Source organism: Saccopteryx bilineata, chromosome 7 (assembly GCF_036850765.1).
Source record: "Saccopteryx bilineata isolate mSacBil1 chromosome 7, mSacBil1_pri_phased_curated, whole genome shotgun sequence".
In the NCBI taxonomy this organism is placed as follows: Eukaryota; Metazoa; Chordata; class Mammalia; order Chiroptera; family Emballonuridae; genus Saccopteryx; species Saccopteryx bilineata.
Window position 1 is genome coordinate 48548975 of NC_089496.1, and position 22034 is coordinate 48571008.

Here is a 22034-nt window from a genome sequence, read left to right on the forward strand (position 1 = left end):
AAATGGTTTCGGGGAGCTTAAGCTACCTGTCCAAGTTTATACAGATTCAAATCTAGGTCTTTCTGACTCAGACCCACGCATGTTCTTAACCACCGTGTTATGCCAAACTCCCACCATTTATCAAACCTGCGGCATTTGACAATGACAGGGTTGTTTTGGATCCGTGTGCATTTATTCTACTTTTTAACTTTTTTCTTTTTGTATTTTTCCGAAGTTAGAAGCAGGGAGGCAGTCAGACAGACTCCTGCATGCGTCTGACGGGGATCCACCCCCACATGCCCACCAGGGGGCAATGATCTGCCCATCTGGGGCGTTGCTCCGTTGCGGCCAGAGCCATTCTAGCACCTGAGGTGGAGGCCATGGAGCCATCCTCAGCATCTGGGCCAACTTTGCTCCAATGGATCCTTGGTTGTGGGAGGGGAAGAGAGAGAGAGAAAGAAGAGGAGGAAGAGTGGACAAGCAGATGGGCGCTTCTCCTGTGTGCCCTGACCAGGAATCGAACCCAAGACTTCCACACACTGGGCTGATGCTCTACTGCTGAGCCAACCAGCCAGGACTCTACTTTTTAACTTTTAAAGAACCCTTTTGCCAGTTTGTCTAAAGGGCCATTTATTAGAAATGGAACGAGGGTGACGACAGATTATCACTCTATGGCCTGAAAACCACAGACCCGGTCACCAGCCGTGGGTTATGAGAAGGGGGTTCTGTGTCCCAGCAACTAACGGGGAGCCCAATGACAACCTCATCTGAACAGGTGGTCAAAGCAGAAGAAGTGGCGTTTCTGCTCCCTCGGGTCTCCACGGTAACAATTAAGTATCTGTCTCATTATCTAGCAATGTGGAAAGTGAGACGCAGAACTGTGAAGCGACTTGTCCTTTAAGTAAACGCTGTGGTCAGGACTGAGACCAGAGCTGAAAGCAGGGGGCTGGGAGTGGCAGGAGACATGGGTTGAAATAACATTCACTGAGGTGTTTGTTCAGTTTCGTTTTTGTTTTGACGTCCTGTGGGCGGGGTCTCAGCAGTGAGGTAGGAGTGCAAGTTCCCTCCACCCAGATGCTTCCCACGCCTGCCTGGTGAGAGTTCACGTGTCAGGATGTGTTTCTGGTAAGGACCTGGGAGGGGAGCCCTCTCTGCTCTGCTCCGATTGATGTTACTGAGAGCAAGGCCCCCCAAAAAAGAGATCCTAGAACAGAATCTAGACACCAGGCCTCCTGAGCATGGGCCCTTTCCTCCTTACTCATCAGACCCCAGGAAGATGCTAGGATGGAGACAGACGGGAAAGGTGACCAGCTCCTTCTCATCTCCAAGGAGAGAGAGCGGCAAAGGGCCACAGCTTCTGGGAGAACTAATGCAGATGCCGGGCCTCCTACGTCTAACCTGCCACCAGCTGGCCTCTCCTACGCCCGCTACCACGCCCACCCCCACAGAAAGACCCGACCACTTGGGACAGATGAGTTCAGGTGTCCTTTCTGTCCTAAAGAGGGAAAAACAACTCCACTTGTTCTTCTCTGGACAGCATCCTGATTTGTCTCCACTTCGCCACAAAGCTCAGGACAAGAGCTTTTGAAATTAATGGTGCTTTTCTAAGAGTAATTGCTTCTGCTCTAATCATATGCTATTTCTTGCTGCCCACGGGGCTCACAGCATGAAAATTGCCTAAAGGAATCAGCAAATTGCCCGAAATGCACCGCTCTCAAGCCTCCAGGTTGCTTAATAAATGATGATGAGTCACCCTGAGCCAGGGAGTCACCTCACGTCCCTTATCACACGTGAATACAGTTCGTAAGAGGCAAATCAGAACGTGGGTTGGGGAATGGCAGGGGCTCAGATATTTTTAAAACTTCCCAGCTGGTTGTTTGTTTGTTTTTTAATTGAAGTGAAATTCACACAACAACCATCCATTTTAAGTATACGACTCAAGGGTATTTAGTATGGTCACAATGTCATACAACCACCAGCTGTACCCAAATAAATGCTATGATAGATACACAAGTGCTTTAATAGGAAGTTATCTCTGACAACCTCAGAAAAATATAAACTATGAATTCCCACAAGGGGGTTATATTACATAAGGAAATCACATGACTGTGGCCTCAAAGTTCTTTAGGAGCAAAGGTAAAAGTCACCTGTTACAGCAAGGCAACATGACGCACACACACCATTCAAGGCAAGTTCAATTAAAAACAAAAGCAAACCGTCCTCCATCGCTGTCCACTGTCTCCTAATGCCAAAGGTACGTGCCAACGTTTAAAACAGAGACCTGATGCTTTCATAATCATCAGTCTATATTTTATTGAGTTTTTTTTTTAATCCAAAATATAACGTTTGACATCATAATGTTCTGGAGCTGGAGAGGGTCACGGCTGAACAAGTAAGGGACAGATTTGCCACTCTGTGCTCTTTGGGTTGCCTTGGCCCAAGTCACTGCAACACCAGTGACTGGGGGCTTACAGCGGGGTTTCACCTTGTCCCCTGGGAAGCGGCGTTTGTGACGTCGACGGCCTCAGAGGCAGCGGTGTTGGTTCTGGAAAGAGCTGCCCTAGCGAAGACTCCGTGAGTGGGAATGACATAAACTTTGGTGGCTCCGGCATGGCATGGCATGGCATAGCATAGCGCAGGTGCAGCCACATGCCTCACTATGTCATCCAGGGGGACGGCCACCTGATCATTAACACCACCAGCCAGAACCGCCCTGTCCACGTCATGGCTCTCCTTCTCTCACCGAAGCCAAGAGATGTGAACTCCACGTTCCGTCTGTCTGTCAGTGACGCAGTCCCCTGCTTCTGGGGAAGCCACGGCACGGTCCCCCAGCCTGCACTGTCCTCCGGGAGCCCCTCACTGCAGGGCTGCGCGTTCTGCGCATAAGTCCCCCACAGGGACATGGCAGGAGCGGACCCACAGTAACGACGGGCCCTGCCCCAGCTCCCACAGGCAGACTGGCTACACGTTATTCAGCAGCTGGAGATGACTCCCACCCTTTGTATCTTGTCGGGCGGACGGGACACGTGGCAGCACGGCCTTTGCTCTGGAGGACTACATGGCTTTGCACCGTGATCACAACGAGAAGTTCATCGAGGTCATTCATCTTCCCACAGCGGTCACACATTGCTTTGCTGGCTCCTGGTTGCTGAACTTACTAGCCACCATTGTCCAGCTCCAGCCCAGGTCCGTCCCCCACTTTGGGGGACAGGTCCTGGCGTGAGACAGAACAGCAGCATTTGGGACACGGCTGAGCTTGGTGGAGCCGGAGGAGGCGCCAGGTGTTAGACCAACGGGAGTCAAACTGGACCTCGGACCCGCAACCTCAGTACTTGAGTTCTGGCTAAGAGAGAATTCAGAGGTAAGACCCAAACTATTTATATAAGAGAAAGTTTATAAAGAAAGTCACAGAGGTAGAAGAAGTGAGCATAGAAGGAAGGGGCTCAGGAAACAAGTGACAGAGGCAAAAGAAGGGCCCTTGGAGCCCAGGAGAGAGAGAGAGAGAGAGAGAGAGAGAGAGAGGCAAGGGAGACGCCCTGGGGGGGCAGGGTTGATGCCCGCGTACTCCAGAGAGAGAGCCTCTTGGGCCACTGTTTTTGCTGCTTTGAGTTTGTACGAGAGATGGATGTGGAACAAACCAACGACAGAAACCTATGCACACACGTACCTCGCTCCAGGAGACACTTCCCGGGCTGGGGTTACAGGAAGTCAGGGCCTGTTAGGTGGGGAGACATTGCCTATGGGAGGAGCAAGTTTCAGAGTCCAGGTGACCTCAGTGACTGTGTTTTCCAGCCCGGGCAGTGTGCCGCACACAAGGACTGGGTGATTTTAGCAAGTTCACCTGCCCACGATTTCCCCAGGGAATCTCTGGAGAAGACAAAGTTTCTCTTCCCCTGGAAGATCCTGGATCCCACAGAATATCCTCTGGCCCGCCCCAGAAGCTGTTGTTACCAACGACCACCTTGGTTCCGTGTTACACCCACTGGGCACTAATTCCACGGACCCTAGGCATTTAACGGGCGTCTACACCTACTCCCAGCCCTGAGGAAAGTGTCAGGGAAGCTAATAGGAGTGAGTGCTGGGGGGGGTTGCTTTTTGTGCGTGTTGAGTTAGACAACAAACGTGCGGATGCTGGCACAGTGTCTGCCAGTGTTGGCTTCCTTTTCCTCCACTTTATTAATAGTCTTCAAGACACTTTGGCCAGACTTGTTTGATTTCTCTGAGCCTCCGTGAACCCAGCTCGCACTGGGACAGGAGAAAAGCATGTGAGCAAGTGTGGGACTCCTGAGAGAGAGGCAGGCAGTGTCAGCCTCGTCTGGGCTGGGGACGCTGTGGCCAGGCAGGGCCCGGAGCAGCATGGCCAGGGGAGGGCTCTGTGCCGCCACACCCCAGCCCACACCTTGGGCATTTCTTAACTCCCTGCCTCAGTTTCCTCACCTGTAGAGGTGGGTGTGATGGTTAGTTTTACGTGTCAACTGGGCTAGGCTATAGTACTCAGCTATTGAAATGCTAATCTAGGTGTTGCTATGGAGAAGTTTCGAAGCTGTGGTTAATAGCTACCATCAGTTGGCTCTGAACAAGGGAGACTGCCCTCCACAGTGTGAGCCGGTGCGATCCAGTTCCGGTGAAAGGCCTTAGGAACCAACACAGGTTCCCAGAGCAAGAAGAAATTCTGCCTCCAGCAACGTCAGCTCCGGGCCAAACCTGCTGGCGTGGCCCCCAGACCTGGGACTTGCCAGCCACACAGCTGTGTAAGCCAGGCTCTGGAACTAGAGAGGGGGTAGGTAGGTAGGTAGGTGATAGACACAGAGAGAGGCACCTGCGATAGTCCAGTTTCTCAAAAGAATCCTGACCGACACGGGGACAGGGTTACATCCCACCTCACGGAGTTGTTGTGAGGAGTAGCTTGCTTAGACCAGTCCCGACACGAGGGAAAGAGCACACTAAATGTTACCTGCTCGCGGCCACGCAGCTGGTGGCTATGACCTTGGCTGAGTGCCCAAGTGCAGGACTTTTACAGCATGCCCGGCACTTCCTCTGCCCACTGCAGAGTTGTGCCAATCATCCTCATCCTGCCCTTCAGAGCTACAGGGTGAATGTGAGCCCGTCCCCACCCCGCCTGCACACTCCAGACCACCCACGCTGTCAGCTGATTCACCACAGGGCTAGGTCCCACTGCTCCAGTGCTGGAGACCCTGGCCAGAACCAGACTGTCTCACTGCTCCCTAAGGGCACTGGGGTTATTGAGGCGGTCCCCTCAGAATCCCTTCAAAGCTGTAACCCGGGTCTGACCTTTTGTCACAGGTAGGGAGTTCACCCACGACAAATAATCAAAACCATACAGGTAAAAAGCATTTTATTAGGGGTTTGTATTTTTTTTCTTTTAAGAATGGGGATGTTTTTATTAATAGCATTATATTTTGGTTTTATCATGGTCAGCCCAAGAAAAGAGATGAAGAAATTGTAAAGTGGGCCTAAGAAAGAAATTGAATTTTTCATTTTTCCAAAAAACAAATGCTGTCAGTTTGGTCTAGGAAAGGACGAGAGGCAGGACAGGGGTGGACAGTGCACAGTCCAGTAGATTTTCAAAAGATACTGTCAAAATTTTTGTTCTATGCCTGACCAGGTGGTGGCGCAGTGGATAGAGCGTCGGACTGGGATGAGGAGGACCCAGGTTCGAGACCCCGAGGTCGCCAGCTTGAGCGCGGGCTCATCTGGCTTGAGCAAAGAGCTCACCAGCTTAGACCCAAGGTCGCTGGCTCCAGCAAGGGGTTACTCAGTCTGCTGAAGGCCCGCGGTCAAGGCACATGTGAGAAAGCAATCAATGAACAACTAAGAAGTCGCAACGCGCAAGGAGAAACTGATGATTGATGCTTCTCATCTCTCTCCGTTCCTGTCTGTCTGTCTGTTTCTGACTCTGTAAAAAAAAAAAAAAAAAAAAAATTGTTCTAAAGCATATTTTCAATCCTTTTTGAAATCTGGAGGCCATGGGACTGTTTCTATAGGACAAAGGTCCACCCATGACCTTTCAAACACGGACGCTCTAGATCCTGGCATCATTTCAGGTGCCTGGGCAGAGCCTGTCCCCAGCACCTGGAACGCTCCCCGACTCAGGGACCACCGCTTCGGGAAGGCCTCCTGACCACCCCTAGGGAGGTGATTGCCCGCCCCCTTCCCGCTGTGCACCCACAGCCCCCTTTCTGCTTCTCTGGGCGGTACCCACAGCTGAGAGCTCACCAGTCTCCTCCATCGAATTAAGAGCTTCTTCGCTAGCTTTTCTTAAGTCTTTGTACCGCTGTACTGCACCCAGCACGTACCGGACCTAGTGCTCAGCACCTGCGGCAGGCGGCCTGCGGGCTAGCTGACTTCCAGCCCGTGTCCTGTCCATCACCTCCCTCTGAAGCCATGCCCTTCGGCTCCTGCGGCTGCAGCCGCTCTGGTCAAGTGTGTTGGGCAGCAATCAAGTGCAGCGGGTAGACCTGGTTTAGAACCCAATTCAGACAAGCCACCGTGAAGTGGCAGCGTAAAGACAACCGACTACATCTGAGCGTGAGGTAGTATTACTGGGTTGTTTCTAAGTTGATTTGGTGTGCTAACAGTATTATTGTTCTATAAGAAAATATGCTGTGTGTGTGTGTGTGTGTGTGTGTGTGTGTGTGTGTGTGTGTGTGACAGAGACAAACAGAGAGAGGGACAGATAGGGACAGACAGGAAGGGAGAGAGATGAGAAGCATCAATTCTTTTTTGCTGCACCTTAGTTGTTCATTGATTGATTTCTCATATGTGCCTTGACGGAGGGGCTCCAGCAGACCAAGTGACCCCTTGCTCAGGGCAGTGACCTTGGGTTCAAGCCAGCGACCTTGGGCTCAAGCTGGTGAGCCTTGTTCAAACCTGATGAGTCTGTGCTCAAGCTGGTAACCTTAGTATTTTAAACCTGGGTCCTCTGGGTCTTCTGCGTCCCAGTCTGACGCTCTATCCACTGCGCCACCACCTGGTCAGGTGAAAACATGCTTATTTTCAAGTGCTGCAGTTTGCAGGCGGGACTGAGGAAGCCCTGACTGACGGCGCCCATTGCACTTCATTGCACTTCAGCACCGGGGTGCCCTCGGGGTTCATGTTTCATGTTACCCCGTACAGTGCATGTAACGTAACCTGCACTCATCATCTGCACTCGGTCGTGCACTTCTCACGCTACCCAGAAGTACCATCATCATTCCCAGTCCCAGAGAGGGGGCTAAGAGTGAGAGTTATGGGACTTCTCCAAGGTCGCACCACTTGGAAGAGACAGAGCAGGTATCGGAAGCCAGATCCGCCCACCGCCACGCCTCCTTTACATTCCTCCTGGCCCCTCTCCCTGGCCCGGCGAAGCCCCTCCTCCTGGCCCCCGGGCCCCTCCTCCTGCTGCTGCTGATTGTCAGCCTTTCTCAAGGTGGGAGAGGCCCAGAGCCGGATGAGGCCTCATTCCAATAGCGCTGAACCCTTATGGAAAAGACGGTCTTTTGAAAATAGACTGGGCAAACACAGGTCTAGGATGCGCAGGGGGAAGTGCAGCGATTTCAATCCGCTCTGCTAATCCAACCATCACTACCCGGTCACCAATGCAAAGTAGCCCAGGCTGGATCTCTGAACCAGGTCCCAGTGACCTGAGAACTCGTCCCTATCAGCTCCTGCCTCCCTCGGTCACGGCCCCTCTGGACCTAGGGACCCTCATCTGTACAGAGCAGGGCTGGGCCTAGCGGTGCCCTAAGCTCCTCTCCCACTCAGCACACCCTGGGTGCTGTGGCATCAGAGGCCACAGGTCTCAGCGCAAGCTTGTGTCATCCTCAGCACCTGTCACCAGGCCGGCAGGAGGCCAGGCTTCATTGGATGAGGGCCTCGCCTCTCGGGAGCTCATCATTTATCTTCCTAAATAAACGTCAGGTGGAACAGAAGACACTAAGTGTCCATGCACACTCGTTTGTGTTCCCACTCCTTAAGCTACTGCAAACCCCTGTGAGTGTGAGCACCCGATTGGGACCTAGGAGGAAAGCTGGCCCAAACCGCCCCACTGGGCCGGGCGTTCCCTCCCCAGCCCGGCCTGCTCTTCTGCAGGCTCCGCACGGGCGCCCCCGGCCTGGCTCAATTTTCCCCACTAATTAAAGGTCACACTTCCAGCTGCAATCACCGAGAGACACCCTCCAGGTGAGTCAGTAGAGGGAAAAATAAGGTCCTTTCCATGTCTTACCACTCTCGTGGGACAGTAAGCTTGAAGCTGGCTAACACCCATGAGAAATACCAGGGTTGCTATGAGGAAGTGTGAATGGGGCCCACCTCCCAAGGGCAGCAATTATGAGACAAAAGATAACTTCCTGCTCTACTGTCACCACTTAATTCAACAAATGTCATTGGAGCTCATGCCCTAGCGTGTGCTTTGTGATAGAAGACTCAGATGACTAGGGCCTCAATTCTCAGGACTAAGTGGCAGGTAGCTTGAATCTGTTGAAATGGAGTTGCTGTCAGAGAAAAACCATAAAAGTTGATCTGGAGGCTCTTTAAATAACAGCAATAATATCACCATTTATTTATCGAGCAGTGGCCCTGGCCGGTTGGCTCAGCGGTAGAGCGTCGGCCTGGCGTGCGGGGGACCCGGGTTCAATTCCCGGCCAGGACACACAGGAGAAGTGCCCATTTGCTTCTCCACCCCCCTCCTTCCTCTCTGTCTCTCTCTTCCCCTCCCGCAGCCAAGGCTCCATTGGAGCAAAGATGGCCCATGCGCTGGGGATGGCTCCTTGGCCTCTGCCCCAGGCGCTAGAGTGGCTCTGGTGGTGGCAAAGCGATGCCCCAGAGGACCAGAGCATTGCCCCCTGGTGGGCAGAGCATCACCCCTGGTGGGCGTGCCGGGTGGATCCCGGTTGGGCACATGCGGGAGTCTGTCTGACTGTCTCTCCCCGTTTCCAGCTTCAGAAAAATTTAAAAAAATTTATCGAGCAGTTACTATGGCTGAAACTATACTGGAAGCTCCATCTATATGCTTTTTGTTCATTTTTACAATCCTGAAGCTGGTTATTTCCCCCAATTTACAAATGAGGGAATGGAGGCCAGAGACATTAAATAGCCACCTACACTCACAACAAATAAATGACTGACTGGGACAGGAGTCCACGTAAGTCTGACCCTAATTAGTGAAACTATATATACATAACACAGAGATACAGATAACAGGACAGTAAACCCTAGAGGGAGGGGGGAGGGAGCTAGGAGAAGGAGGGCAAAGGGGGTATAAATAGGGACACAAGGGTGGGAGTTATAGTCAGTGGGACACTTGAATCCATGTAAACACAATAAATTAAAAATTAATAAAAAATAAATTTAGCCTGACCAGGCGGTGGCGCAGTGGATAGAGAGTCGGACTGGGATGCAGAAGACCCAGGTTCGAGACCCGAGGTCTTCAGCTTGAGCGAGGGCTCATCTGGTTTGAGCAAAAGCTCACCAGCTTGAGCCCAATATCACTGGCTCAAGCAACGGGTTACTCGGTCTGCTGAAGGCCCGCGGTCAAGGCACATTAAAAAAAAATAAAAATAAAAAATAAATAAATTTTTAAAAAGTCTGACCCTAGAGCCCATGTTTTCATCTACCTGACACGTAAGACAGTATTTTGCAATAGAAAAGGCACCTCGTGGCCCTGGCCGGTTAGCTCAGTGGTAGAGCGTCTGCCTGGCGTGCGGGGGACCCCGGTTCGATTCCCGGCCAGGGCACATAGGAGAGGCGCCCATTTGCTTCTCCACCCCCCCCTCCTTCCTCTCTGTCTCTCTCTTCCCCTCCCGCAGCCAAGGCTCCATTGGCTCCTTGGCCTCTGCCTCAGGCGCTAGAGTGGCTCTGGTCGCGGCAGAGCGACGCCCCGGAGGGACAGAGCATCGCCCCCTGGTGGGCAGAGCGTCGCCCCTGGTGGGCGTGCCGGGTGGATCCCGGTCGGGTGCATGCGGGAGTCTGTCTGACTGTCTCTCCCCGTTTCCAGCTTCAGAAAAATACAAAAAAAAAAAAAAAAAGAAAAGGCACCTTGTATAGAAGATATGAAAAAATACTCCTTTTTCAAAAAGCAGTGTAAAATAGCATAGAGTTAACGCTTTACCTGTCTGAAATGCCAGTGGCTGAGACCAGGCAGGTCCACGTTGGATTTGAGCAGATGGTAGAGGAACTGCGGAGCCAAAAAGTGGTAGGCCGTTCTGGTTAATGGAGTCTCACAATGGCGGCGGATGAGCAAACAGGCAGGGAAACCACTTCTCGGACCAACAGCCAGCAAAATGGCCCCTGGCAGTGGCGGGCAGGCAATCTGCCATTGCCCTGAGTGCAAGCCCCCCATAGCGTTACATAGACTATCCACACGTGGTGCTGCCATGTGCTCACGCACGCAATCATGCAAAGTACAAGCGAGCAAGGCTGACACAGCTGTTTTCCCAACACTGCCCTTGCGGTGTGATCCGATAGCACACAGAGAGGAAGCCCAGGAACCTGAGTTCAAATGCAGGCTGTTGGTTCAGAATAGAAGCCAGGCACTTGCTGGGTGCAGTGTGAAATGGCCCCATATACAGAGGACAAGGGGAGACTAGAGACAGAGGCAGAGCACTTCAGGTTAGCTGGTGGCAGGTTTAATAAGCAAGAAAACTAACTTGTGAGGCTTGTCTTGGGCGACCTCAAAACAAGTAGATTCGTACCTACTTGCCTGCATCTGAAATGTTTACATAGAGTCCTTACCTGGCTTGGTCTCTGCAACACCTTACTCCCAAGGCTGCATCCTTGAAACAGTTCCTACTGCGCGCCTGTGGTGGGCAGAAGGAACACTTCAAGGGAACAGGGAGAGGAACCTCCAACTGCTCAGGTCCAGCTCTCCCACCCACCAGCTGTCACCACCGTCTTGAACTCAGCCAACCAAGTTCTGAGGACAACTCAAGCCTTGGCTTTAGCAACTGGCTGCCTGTGCCACAGCGCTCTCTAGCGACCAGATGAGGTCATACATGATTTTTCTCTTTTTTTTCAGGAAGACTTTTTTTTACCCTTTTTTAAAAAATTAATTTTAATGGGGTGACATTAATAAATCAGGGTACATATGTTCAGAGAAAACATCTCCAGGTTATTTTGACATTTGATTATGCTGCATTCCCATCACCCAAAGTCCAATTGTCTTCCGTCACCTTCTAACTGGTTTTCTTTGTGCCCAATCCCCTCCCTCTTCTCCCCCCCAACACGTAACCCCCACACTCTTGTCCATGTCTCTGAGTCTCGTTTTTATGTCCCACCTATGTATGGAATCATATAGTTCTTAGTTTTTTCTGATTTGATTTACTTATTTCACTCAGTATAATGTTATCAAGGTCCATCCATGTTGTTGTAAATGATCCAATGTCATCATTTCTTACGGCTGAGTAGTATTCCATAGTATATGTGTACCAAAGCTTTTTAATCCACTCGTCCACTGACGGACACTTGGGCTGTTTCCAGATCTTCGCTATTGTGAACAATGCTGCCATAAACATGGGGGTGCATTTCTTCTTTTGAAACAGTGCTATGATGTTCTTGGGGTATATTCCTAAAAGTGGGATAGCTGGGTCAAAAGGCAGTTCGATTTTCAATTTTTTGAGGAATCTCCATACTGTTTTCCACAGTGGCTGCACCAGTCTGCATTCCCACCAGCAGTGCAGGAGGGTTCCCTTTTCTCCACATCCTTGACAGCACTTATTCTGTGTTGTTTTGTTGATGAGCGCCATTCTGACTGGTGTGAAGTGATATCTCATTGTGGTTTTAATTTGCATTTCTCTAATGATTAGTGATGCGGAGCATTTTTTCATATGCCTATTGGCCATCTGTATGTCCTCTTTGGAGAAGTGTATATTCATTTCTTTCGCCCATTTTTTGATTGGATTGTTTGTCTTCCTAGTATTGAGTTTTGCAAGTTCTTTATAAATTTTGGTTATTAACCCCTTATCAGATGTATTGTCAAATATGTTCTCCCATTGTGTAGTTTGTCTTTTTATCCTGTTCTTATTGTCTTTATCTGCGCAAAAGCTTTTTAGTTTGATATAGTCCCATTTGTTTATCCTGTCTTTTATTTCACTTGCCTATGGAGATAAATCGGCAAATATATTGCTGCGAGAGATGTCAGAGAGCTTACTGCCTAAGATGCTTATGGTTTTACAGCTTACATTTAAGTCTTTTATCCATTTTGAATTTATTTTTGTGAATGGTGTAAGTTGGTGGTCTAGTTTCATTTTTTTGCAGGTAGCTGTCCAGTTTTCCCAACACCATTTGTTGAAGAAGTTGTCTTTACTCCATTGTATTCTCTTACCTCCTTTGTCAAATATCAGTTGTCCATAAAGGTGTGGGTTTATTTCTGGGTTCTCTGTTCTGTTCCATTGATCTATATGCCTGTTCTTATACCAGTACCAGGTGTTTGAGTACAGCGCCCTCTAGTGACCAGATGAGGTCATACATGATTTTTCTTCATCCAAGAAGAAAACATCTAATAACCAAAGATTCAGCCAGGGTCAAATTTGGATGAAGTAGATTAAGTCTGTTTTCAGGCCCTTCTCTGCTCCAGCCTCGAGCCTGCGGACCTCACACTCCCCATGACTGGAGCAGACAGAGCATGGATTTGGGGATCAGGCTGGACTGAGATCAAGTGCTAGCTACCCACTTGGCGATGTCAGAGTGGGACTCAGAGCACCAGACTCCACTGGAGCTCCCGCAGGGGCTGCCCTAACCGTCCCAGTCACCAGCCGGAGTCCAGTGTTATCACTTCACTGAGGTCAGTCGGCCAAGTCAGCCAAACTCTTCAGGTATTCAGATAATCACCGTGAATCCTTGCTTTCTGCAGACCATGCAGTATTTTAGGGGGTTTTTTTCTCCATTAGTAAATATAATATTTATCTTAAAGAAAAAACTCAATCTTGAGGCTGACGCAGAACAATAAAATTCCTTATCAGCTCTTCACGACCTTAGTCAAAGGGTAAAACTTTTCTCCATTTACTTCCTGACGGACATCAGCGTTTCCAATGCCTATTTGCCTCAGCACACATGTTCACAGTTGGACAATGCCACACTGTTCTTTATATGTTTATATTTAATGGTTCTATCATCATTCCACCAATAACATCTATAAAATCCACATAAGAATATGATCTTTGTTTATCCCTAACATCTCTCTGTAGAAACAGTTTCAATGGAGGAACCAGACTAATAAAGTTCCACATAGGACCACAGAGTTTCAGACATGGATTTTCATTCGCCACCAGTCTTCCCCATTGGTCCATATTTGGGTCTCTTTTTGTGTTCATTTCTATATTTGTATCGAGTAAATCATTAACTCATTGATAGATATGTGGTTCACAAACCTCAGTAAGATCCTTGAATACCCCTACTGTCACTCTACAGAATTAAAAGAGAAATGTTTTTCTGAGATATTTAGACAACGGTGGTGCTGGTAGTTAGTAGCAGCCCAGACTCTGTAATTTCTGGTCCAACAGTGTATCAAGATTTATTTCCCTTGAAACCAGAACTTAGTATGGCATGAAGTGTTTGAAAACACTGTTCAAGACAGTACTGTATAATGCAAAATCACTTTGAAGTCTCCATGACCCATCACATATAAGCATTGAGAAGTCAGAAGGGTGAGGAATCTTATAGGGCTTTCTGGAGGAAGTGAGACTTGAGAAGTAAACCAAATAAAGAAGTTTAAAGACAAGGGTATTCCTCTTGCCTGACCAGGTGGTAGCGCAGTGGATAGAGCATCAGATTGGGATGCAGAGGACCCAGATTCGAAACCTAGGTTGCTGGCTTGAGTGTGGGCTCATCCAGCTCAAGCATGAGCTCACCAGCTTGAGTGCAGGGTTGCTGACTTGAGCGTGGGATCATAGACATGACCCCATGATCACTGTCTTGAGCCCAAGGTTGCTGGTTTGAAGCCCAAGGTCACTGGCTTGAGCCCAAGGTTGCTGGCTTGAGCAAGGGGTCACTTGCTCTGCTGTAGACCCCCGGTTAAGGCACATATGAGAAAGCAATCAATGAACTAAGGAGCCACAATGAAGAATTGATGATTCTCATCTCTCTCCCTTCCTGTCCGTCTATCCCTATCTGTCCCTCTCTCTGTCTCTCTGTCTGACTCACACACACACACACACACACACTCAAAACAAAACACAAGGGTATTCTCACGGGGACCCAACATGAGTAAAGCCGAAAGTCCAGAGGGAACAGTCAGCATTACAAATTTGGTTTACTAAGACCAGACCCACATGTGGTTGACAAGGTCAACAGGTGTCCCTCATGGTCTCTTGTTAAGAAACTTCAGCTTCTGTTGCACAGAGGGTAAGTTACTGACAGGTTGAAAGCCAAAGGGTCACATGACCATAGTCTGCATTTTAAATAAACCAGTGTTCCAATGGCTGCGGAGAACAGGGTGCCTGGGTCACAAGAGGCAGTCAGGAAGAGGAAGGAGGCTGTATTAGTACAGCAGAGGCTTGTGAGCTGCTGGAGACTTTGAGAGGCCCAATCAGCACCCCTCTTCCATGACTGAGCTCTAAGCCAACTGAGAAAAATGGCAAAATGGTAAACAGATGGGTCAAAATATTTTTATTACTGACAGATACTAGATGATGTAGCTTACATCTGTGGACTGTCGTTAACGTCCCAGTATGGAATTCCCTAATTATTCAGATGTACCCACAAAACCAGAGGCATGCTGGACCACCCCAGACTTCTCCATGCAGACCCCAATAAAAGTCACAGCTAAAAGCAGAGCATGACATAGGCTCCCTGAAGGCAACTCAACCCCAGGAGGAAAAAGGAGTTGAGGCAAACACGCAGTTTCCTCCTCACATATTAAATCACATTAGTCACTCCACATCTCTCCGGCAGAGAACAAAGGGACAGAAAGAAGCCAGGAGCATTATCGAACGACTCACTCTTACTCCGTAAGAAGCCCCAGAAGTGGGAAAGAAGCACTCCTCCCTTACAGTCCTGTTCTTTTCATCCTTCCCGCCCACTGGCCTTCAGCGTTAAAACCGTGAACTAGAGCAAGTCTATCATGAAGTCACTTGCAAATACCCACCAATACCGGGAGCAGGGAAGAGAGGAAGGTGCTACTGGCCTCTAGTGGGCAGAAGCCTGGCACGCTGCCCAAGTCCTGCTACGCACAGGACAGCCACACAACTGAGAATTGTCCAGACACAGAGCCAACAGTGGCGAGAGTAAGAAGCCCTTAGGTAGCTGTACCTCTTTAAATGAATGTTGATGGGAGAAAAAAGTGCACGCGGACGGGAGACCCACACCCACATCTTTATTACTGTTAAAGACCAGATTAACAGACAGTTTATCTCCAGGCAGTTCCTATTACTGAGCCTGGAAGTGAACTCAGCTACCTGGCCCCAGAGGAGAGGAGCGCAGGCCTCCCCACGGGAGGTCAGGGTCCTCCAACGCTCAGAGCGGACGGAACTGGAAGCACGTGCCCCCGCCGGCCACGAATTCCCAGCAGGAGAAAGCGGGAGCTGAGTGTGACCCCGCGCAGGATGGAGAGGGGAGGGTGGTGAGAGCATGGTGTCACATCCTTCAACCTCCCTCCAAAAGGAAGCGTTCCCCAGGCGGGGCAGAAGCAGCGGCTCCAGAGGAAACAACTGCTGGACTTCGGACAGCTGCGAGCCCGTTCAGGCCCCGGCAGCTCGCCGTCAGCGAGGTAGGAATCACACCATGAAGATCAAAGAGGGCCACAAATCAGTGCTCCGTTTTCAGAAAATCAAGTTGGAACCTTTTCTCATGTGGAAACACTAAGGCTATAGATGAATTTAAGACTTACATGAAACAAAGAAAAATAAAAGACCAAAAACCCCTAATATCGGCACAAAGGCCTTTCTAGCCCGCGTGTACCACAGACGGAAACCACAAAGGACAAGACCAACACGACTACAGAAAAATATTTTTTATTTGCATTAAAAAAATGTACCACTAACAGGAAAACTACAAAGAGGGGAATTTACCTGCAAAATACATGACTAAGAGTAACCTATTAAGAATGCTTACAAATTAATAAGAAATAAGACAAGCATCTCCCTGGCAAAAGCCTCATAGAAGTAACTCATAAAATACAAAATTAACAAAGAAAAATGGAAACATACCAGGTTTTGCCTATCACAATAACAGACCGGAGAAGAGAGAACACAGCCAATGGTGGTTAAGTGTGTAAAGGACACAATGAAAAACTGATGAACTTTGTGTCAGCGAAATGGTAATATACCCTTTGACCTTACACATATCTGAATTCCTTCTAAGAAAAATAAAAATGTGTAAAGATTTAGTTGGACTACTCTGGCCAATAATAATAGACTAAATAAATTATGCTAAGTCCATTTAATGAACTAATGTGCACGTATTAGTATTAGTATTGCTGAAATAAATATCTGACATGGGAAAATATTCACTATTTAAATTTAAAAGTCTTAAATGGCCTGACCGGGCAGTGGCACAGTGGATAGAGCGTTAGACTGGGACACAGAAGACCCAGGTTTGAGACCCCGAGGTCACCAGCTTGAGCGCAGGCTCATCTGGTTTGAGCAAAGCTCACCAGCTTGGACTCAAGGTTGCTGGCTTGAACAAGGGTTTACTCAGTCTGCTCTAGCCCCACGGTCAAGGCACATATGAAAAAGCAGTCAATGAACTAAGGTGCCGCAAGGAGGAATTGATGCTTCTCATCTCTCTCCCTTCCTGTCTGTCCCTCTCTCTGTCACAAAAAAAAAAAAAAAAAAAAAAAAAAAAAAAAAAAAAGCTTTAAATGGAGGCTACAGAACAGTGTAATCAGGGTGAACAAATTTTGGTAAATATAAAACGTATTCCAAGAAAGTTTAAGAAAATAGACAGCAAAGCATAGTGAATATTTCCCTTTTTATTCATCGCATTTCTACAACATACATATATTACCAGTTTATTTTTCCTTGTTTGTTTTTAATAAGAATTAAGAATTTGAGTTCAGTAGAAAACCTAATTTCAAAGCATCACAGTTTGAAATGAATGGAATCATTTCAGGTTTTCTTAAATGCGCCTGTTATAAATCAAAGTTCATCATTTTGTTTGCAACAATTTTAAAAAATCAAGTGGTCATGTAAACAAGGAAGCAAACAGACAAGATAGCAAGAGAGCAATTGACAAAATAGCTACAAACCTTGTTCCAATGGCTGTTACAGTATAATAAATAAAATGACAATTAACTAAACAGACCTTTATTTTAGTCTCCAAAGAACAAGCTGTTCATTTTTTCCAAGATAAGCACGATTAACTTAAAAACAGCATTTACAATGCCTCTTCAAAACATTCCCCTTTAATGGGAAACTTCAGAGAATCTTTTAAAAAAAAAAGTATTTTGTTGTCATTGTTAAGACAAAGCAGAATCTGGCGTAAGTCAGGGGAACCCGGTCATACTTCAGGTCCTTCTCCTCCAGGAACCAGCTGCAAAGGAGGGGCAAGTTTAGTGACACCCCGCCACATCACCTAAGAGCACCTGCTGGGCACTGCTCGTTGACCAAAGCCCCTTCCACTTCTCTGCTCCTCCCTCCCACCCCACTTTCTCCAGCATCCATCACAACTCTGCCATCATCAACTAACTCAGAGCTAGTGTCTCTACAATAATCCTTAGCAAAGTAAGAGATTAGGAAGTACAAGCAAATTTACCTTCCAGCCTAATGGAATCCTCAATCGCTCAGCTTTCAAGCCCGGCCCCCAAAGCACCCCTCCCATCTAAAGCACCACAGGTTGGTTCTGTAATCCTTCCCCACAAAAATGTTCTAACACCAACATAAAACAACTTTAGTGCCTTACCATTGTTATATTATTTCCATTTAGCAAAATCTGGTCTAATTTAGTAATCCTTCTTCCTTCTGGTGTGATTTCACTAAATGAATACATTAAAAAAAAAAGTCAAGATAAACAGAGACAATCAAAGCCAACATTCTGATCCCTGAAAAGGTTAGCACTGGACATAAATGAGGTCAGACAATTATATCCCGAGTTTTCAGAGACAAAGGTTATCCACTGGGTGATGCACCTTCTCTCCCAAAGGCATCAGAGGGGACTGACTAGCCTACGACCCACAGCTAATAGGGCTGATCTTTATAAAAGTAGCTGAAACTTGCCATGGAGATCAAGTATGAAATAAAACATTTAGTATCCTCAATGGTTTTACTGTGACTTACTACTGATTCCTACCCATTAAACCAGACTGCAATCAATCTGATTCTAGAAGCAGAGATACTGGCTGCAACCTTTATAACTGAGCCACCACTTACATTTTATCTTACACACGAATTACAGCGCAATTAATTTACTTAAGAGCACTAAATGCTCTTACTATCAATTCCTTAATTTGACCTGAGCCCTGTTTTTAGTATCTTTTACCTTAAAATTTTGTCTCCACTAATTTCCTAGCAATATGGTAATACTGCATTAAGGTAATAACCCTCAGATCCAATTTTACTAGCAGAATGTCAGTTAATAAAATGTCTACTCTTAAGGTAATTAATTCCAACAGACGTTTTCTCATACATCATTTTAATGACAACAGTACTAAAACTGCCTTAAGTTAAAAAGAGATTCCCACCCCACCCCACAATTCCTTAATTTTTAACACTACTCACAACTCAGTGACATCTTCCAGTACCATATCTGAAATTTGGTGTTAAGAAAATAAATTTATCAGGCTGTTACTCCGGCTTTCTGCCTTTCTTCAGTTGCAATTTTAACACTTAACACCATGGCTCAAATTCAAAAGGCTTGTGATTGGTAGGTACATGATCCTCTTTTAGTTACACATTCACTTAAAATACTTCCTGAGGCCTGACCGGTCGGTGGTGCAGTGGATAGAGCGTCGACCTGGGATGAGGAGGACCCAGGTTCGAGACCTTGAGGTTGCCAGTTTGAGCACTGGCTCATCTGGCTTGAGCAAAGCTCATCGGCTTGTACCCAAGGTCGCTGGCTTGAACAAGGGGTTACTTGGTCTGCTGAAGGCCCACAGTCAAGGCACATATGAGAAAGCAATCAATGAACAACTAAGGTGTCGCAACGAAAAACTGATGATTGATGCTTCTCATCTCTCTTTGTTCTTGGCTGTCTGTCCCTATCTGTCCCTCTCTCTGACTCTCTGTCTCTGTGAAAAAAAAATAAAATACTTTCTGAGAATACCTGGATTTTTATTATAATTAGCAGTTAAGTAAACTGTCTATAGTTCTTAACTTCCCTTCTTAAACACTGAAGAAATACCCATACCACCACCACCTTTTAGAAGGATACTGACAAAGTCATCAAACCCTAGAAGTGTGCCAACAATTTCCTTATCACTCTTCATCACGATGTGAATTCTTGATCCGATGCACTTGTCCACAAGCTCTGTATGTTTTTTTTAAAGGGAGAGGGGAAAAGATTATTTTAGCAGTTCATTACTTCAACAAACAGTTACCTGCCTATTCGCGCTTATTACTTGCAGATGGTGAAAGGTAAGCAAGGAAAAGTATTCATTCAGACACTTTAGATTTATTACCACATATCTCTCTTCAATCACTACATGAACAGGAAAAGTCTTCCCTGCTCTCCATTCACTTTTCCTTTTTTGTTTTTTTTGTATTTTTCTGAAGCTGGAAATGGGAAGACAGACTCCCGCACGCGCCCTACTGGGATCCACCCCGAAGGCCCACCAGGGGGCGTTGCTCTGTCGCCTGGGGCAGAGGCCAAGGAGCCATCAACAGCTCCTGGGCCATCTTTTTGCTCCAATGGAGCCTCCACTGCGGGAGGGGAAGAGAGAGACAGAGAGGAAGGAGAGGGGGAGGGGTGGAGAAGCAGATGGGCGCTTCTCCTGTGTGCCCTGGCCGGGAATTGAACCCGGGACTTCCGCACGCCAGGCCGATGCTCTACCACTGAGCCAACCGGCCAGGGCCTCATTCACCTTTCCTACGCAGCAATTTATCACGCTTGTGGTTTTACATTAGATTGTTTAGTTAACAATATGAAACCCCCTCTAGGCTCTCGGCTCCCCGCAAAAGCAGAAACTGGTTGTGTTTTGTTATCACTGTGTCCCCAGTGGGCAGTGCCTGGCATCTGCAGGGTATTCCCAAAGAGTTTGTCATTTAAAAACAAAACTTTTTTAAAAAGCTTTTCAGACAAAGGAAAAAAACGTCAATAACAGCCCCAATCCAGTAACTCAATCACTCTGCAGCTACAAAGTGTCAGGGCGAGAGGCGGAAATGTCCGCATCCGAGATTCCCTCTTGACCCCTCCCCCTCTGCCCTCCGACAGCGGCCAGGACACCTCTTCGGCCGGCTCCGCGCTGCCCGTTACGACGTCTACTTGTCCAGTGTCCCGTCTCCTCCGCTGGTTTGCGTGCTACTGGAAGGTAAGGGCCGTGATTTCAAGTTGTCGGATCGCGCCCAGCCACGGGGTGGCGCGCGTGAGCTCAAAACCGCTTGTGGAATGAATGAGTGACAGAGCTCGTTTCCAGATGCCCCTTGTAAGGCTCCTTTCGGACCCTGCCGCTTCCTTCCCTCGGTAACCGGCCAGCTACGCGGCAGGGTCCACTCCGGGGGGCTTAGACGCCAGGCTGAAGGGTGGGCTGCTCAGAGGCTGGCGACGCATGCGCGCAGTGCGGCCCAGCTCGGGGACGCCAGGGTTCCGGGGGTCGCCAGCCCCTGCCTAAAGGACGCCTAGCACGCACGCTGGAGACGTGGGCGGCCTGGGACCGCAGACCTGGAGCCCAGAGACACGCCGCGGGGTGGGGGGAGCAGTTGGTCCGGTGCAGTTTCCCAACACTCGGCCCCCAGCCCCTTGGCCCCCGTTTCCAACATTACCTAGGGGCAGCAGCTGCGACGGGTTGGTGGTAGCATTTGCCGCCATGGCGATACCGGAAGTGGTCTGCTTCCAGCGACGTCCGGACGGCGAGTTTGAAAGAGCGCGCTTCCGCTTTTTCCCACCGCAGCCGGGGCAGGCTCGACCAATCGAAGGCCGAGCGTGCGACCGGGCCACTCACGAGTATCGCGCCCGGTCCCTTCTTTCCCGGACAGTCAGATCCTGGGAAATGTTTTTGTACCCTGAGCATTCTGCGGTCTTGACGGGTAACCCATTCTCCCCTCTAAGTTTATGAGAGACGTTTAAAACATCCTACCTCGTGAATAAATTCACTGAAGTTTCATGAAGGAAACCCACAATCAGCATTCTTTATAAACTTAAACATTTTTAGGGTGTGGATTAAAATGTTTTTCTACTGTGTCTAACTCGTGGTTCTTTACCTTGTTGTATCGAGGAGTCTTGTTTTTTAAGGGTTTTTATTTATATTCACTTTTTCTTAAACGCTTTGTCTAACGGGCAGCCACCAGATGGCACTCTATGTTAACGTCATCGCTCAATGCTTTTGCACTTCTGTTTTGAATAGAAAGTAATTTGCCTTAGTTGATCTTATATATACACACATATAGCCTAGGAACTTTTTTTTTTTTTTTTGTATTTTTCTTAAGTTGGAAACGGGGAGGCAGTCAGACTCCCGCATGCGCCCGACCGGGATCCACCGGGGAATGCCTACCAGGGGGCGATGCTCTACCCATCTGGGGCATTGCTCTGCCGCAATCAGAACCATTCTAGCGCCTGAGGCAGAGGCCACAGAGCCATCCTCAGCGCCCGGGCCATCTTTGCTCCAATGGAGCCTTGGCTGCGGGAGGGGAAGAGAGAGACAGAGAGGAAGGAGAGGGGGAGGGGTGGAGAAGCAGATGGGCGCTTCTCCTGTGTGCCCTGGCGGGGAATCGAACCCGGGACTCCCGCACGCCAGGCCGACGCTCCACCACTGAGCCAACCAGCCAGGGCCTATCCTAGGAATTTTAAGCTAGAGTCTAAACAAGAGGGGCTAGAAGAACATTATTCATTTATACAACAAATGGTTGTAAAGCACCCATCATTTATTCATTGAACAAATATGTCTTAGTTGCACACTACTTGTCCGGCGTTCTGTTGAGTATAAAACAGCATACAGAACAGACACGACAAGGTCTTCTGCCTTTGTAAGAGCT

At 48.4% G+C, this 22034-nt stretch overlaps 1 protein-coding gene across 1 annotated transcript; it reads right to left on the bottom strand.

Moving 5' to 3' along the window:
* Positions 1 to 17202: 17202 nt before the first annotated feature.
* On the bottom strand, positions 17203 to 20918 carry LSM5 (LSM5 homolog, U6 small nuclear RNA and mRNA degradation associated). Its single transcript, XM_066240067.1, has 5 exons — positions 20826 to 20918; positions 19279 to 19374; positions 18627 to 18654; positions 17812 to 17884; positions 17203 to 17442 (listed from the first exon to the last, which is right to left on the bottom strand). The coding sequence occupies exons 1-5, from the start codon at positions 20869 to 20871 to the stop codon at positions 17410 to 17412; spliced, it is 276 nt and encodes a 91-aa protein (XP_066096164.1). The 5' UTR covers positions 20872 to 20918; the 3' UTR covers positions 17203 to 17409.
* Between the last annotated feature and the right edge of the window lie 1116 nt (positions 20919 to 22034).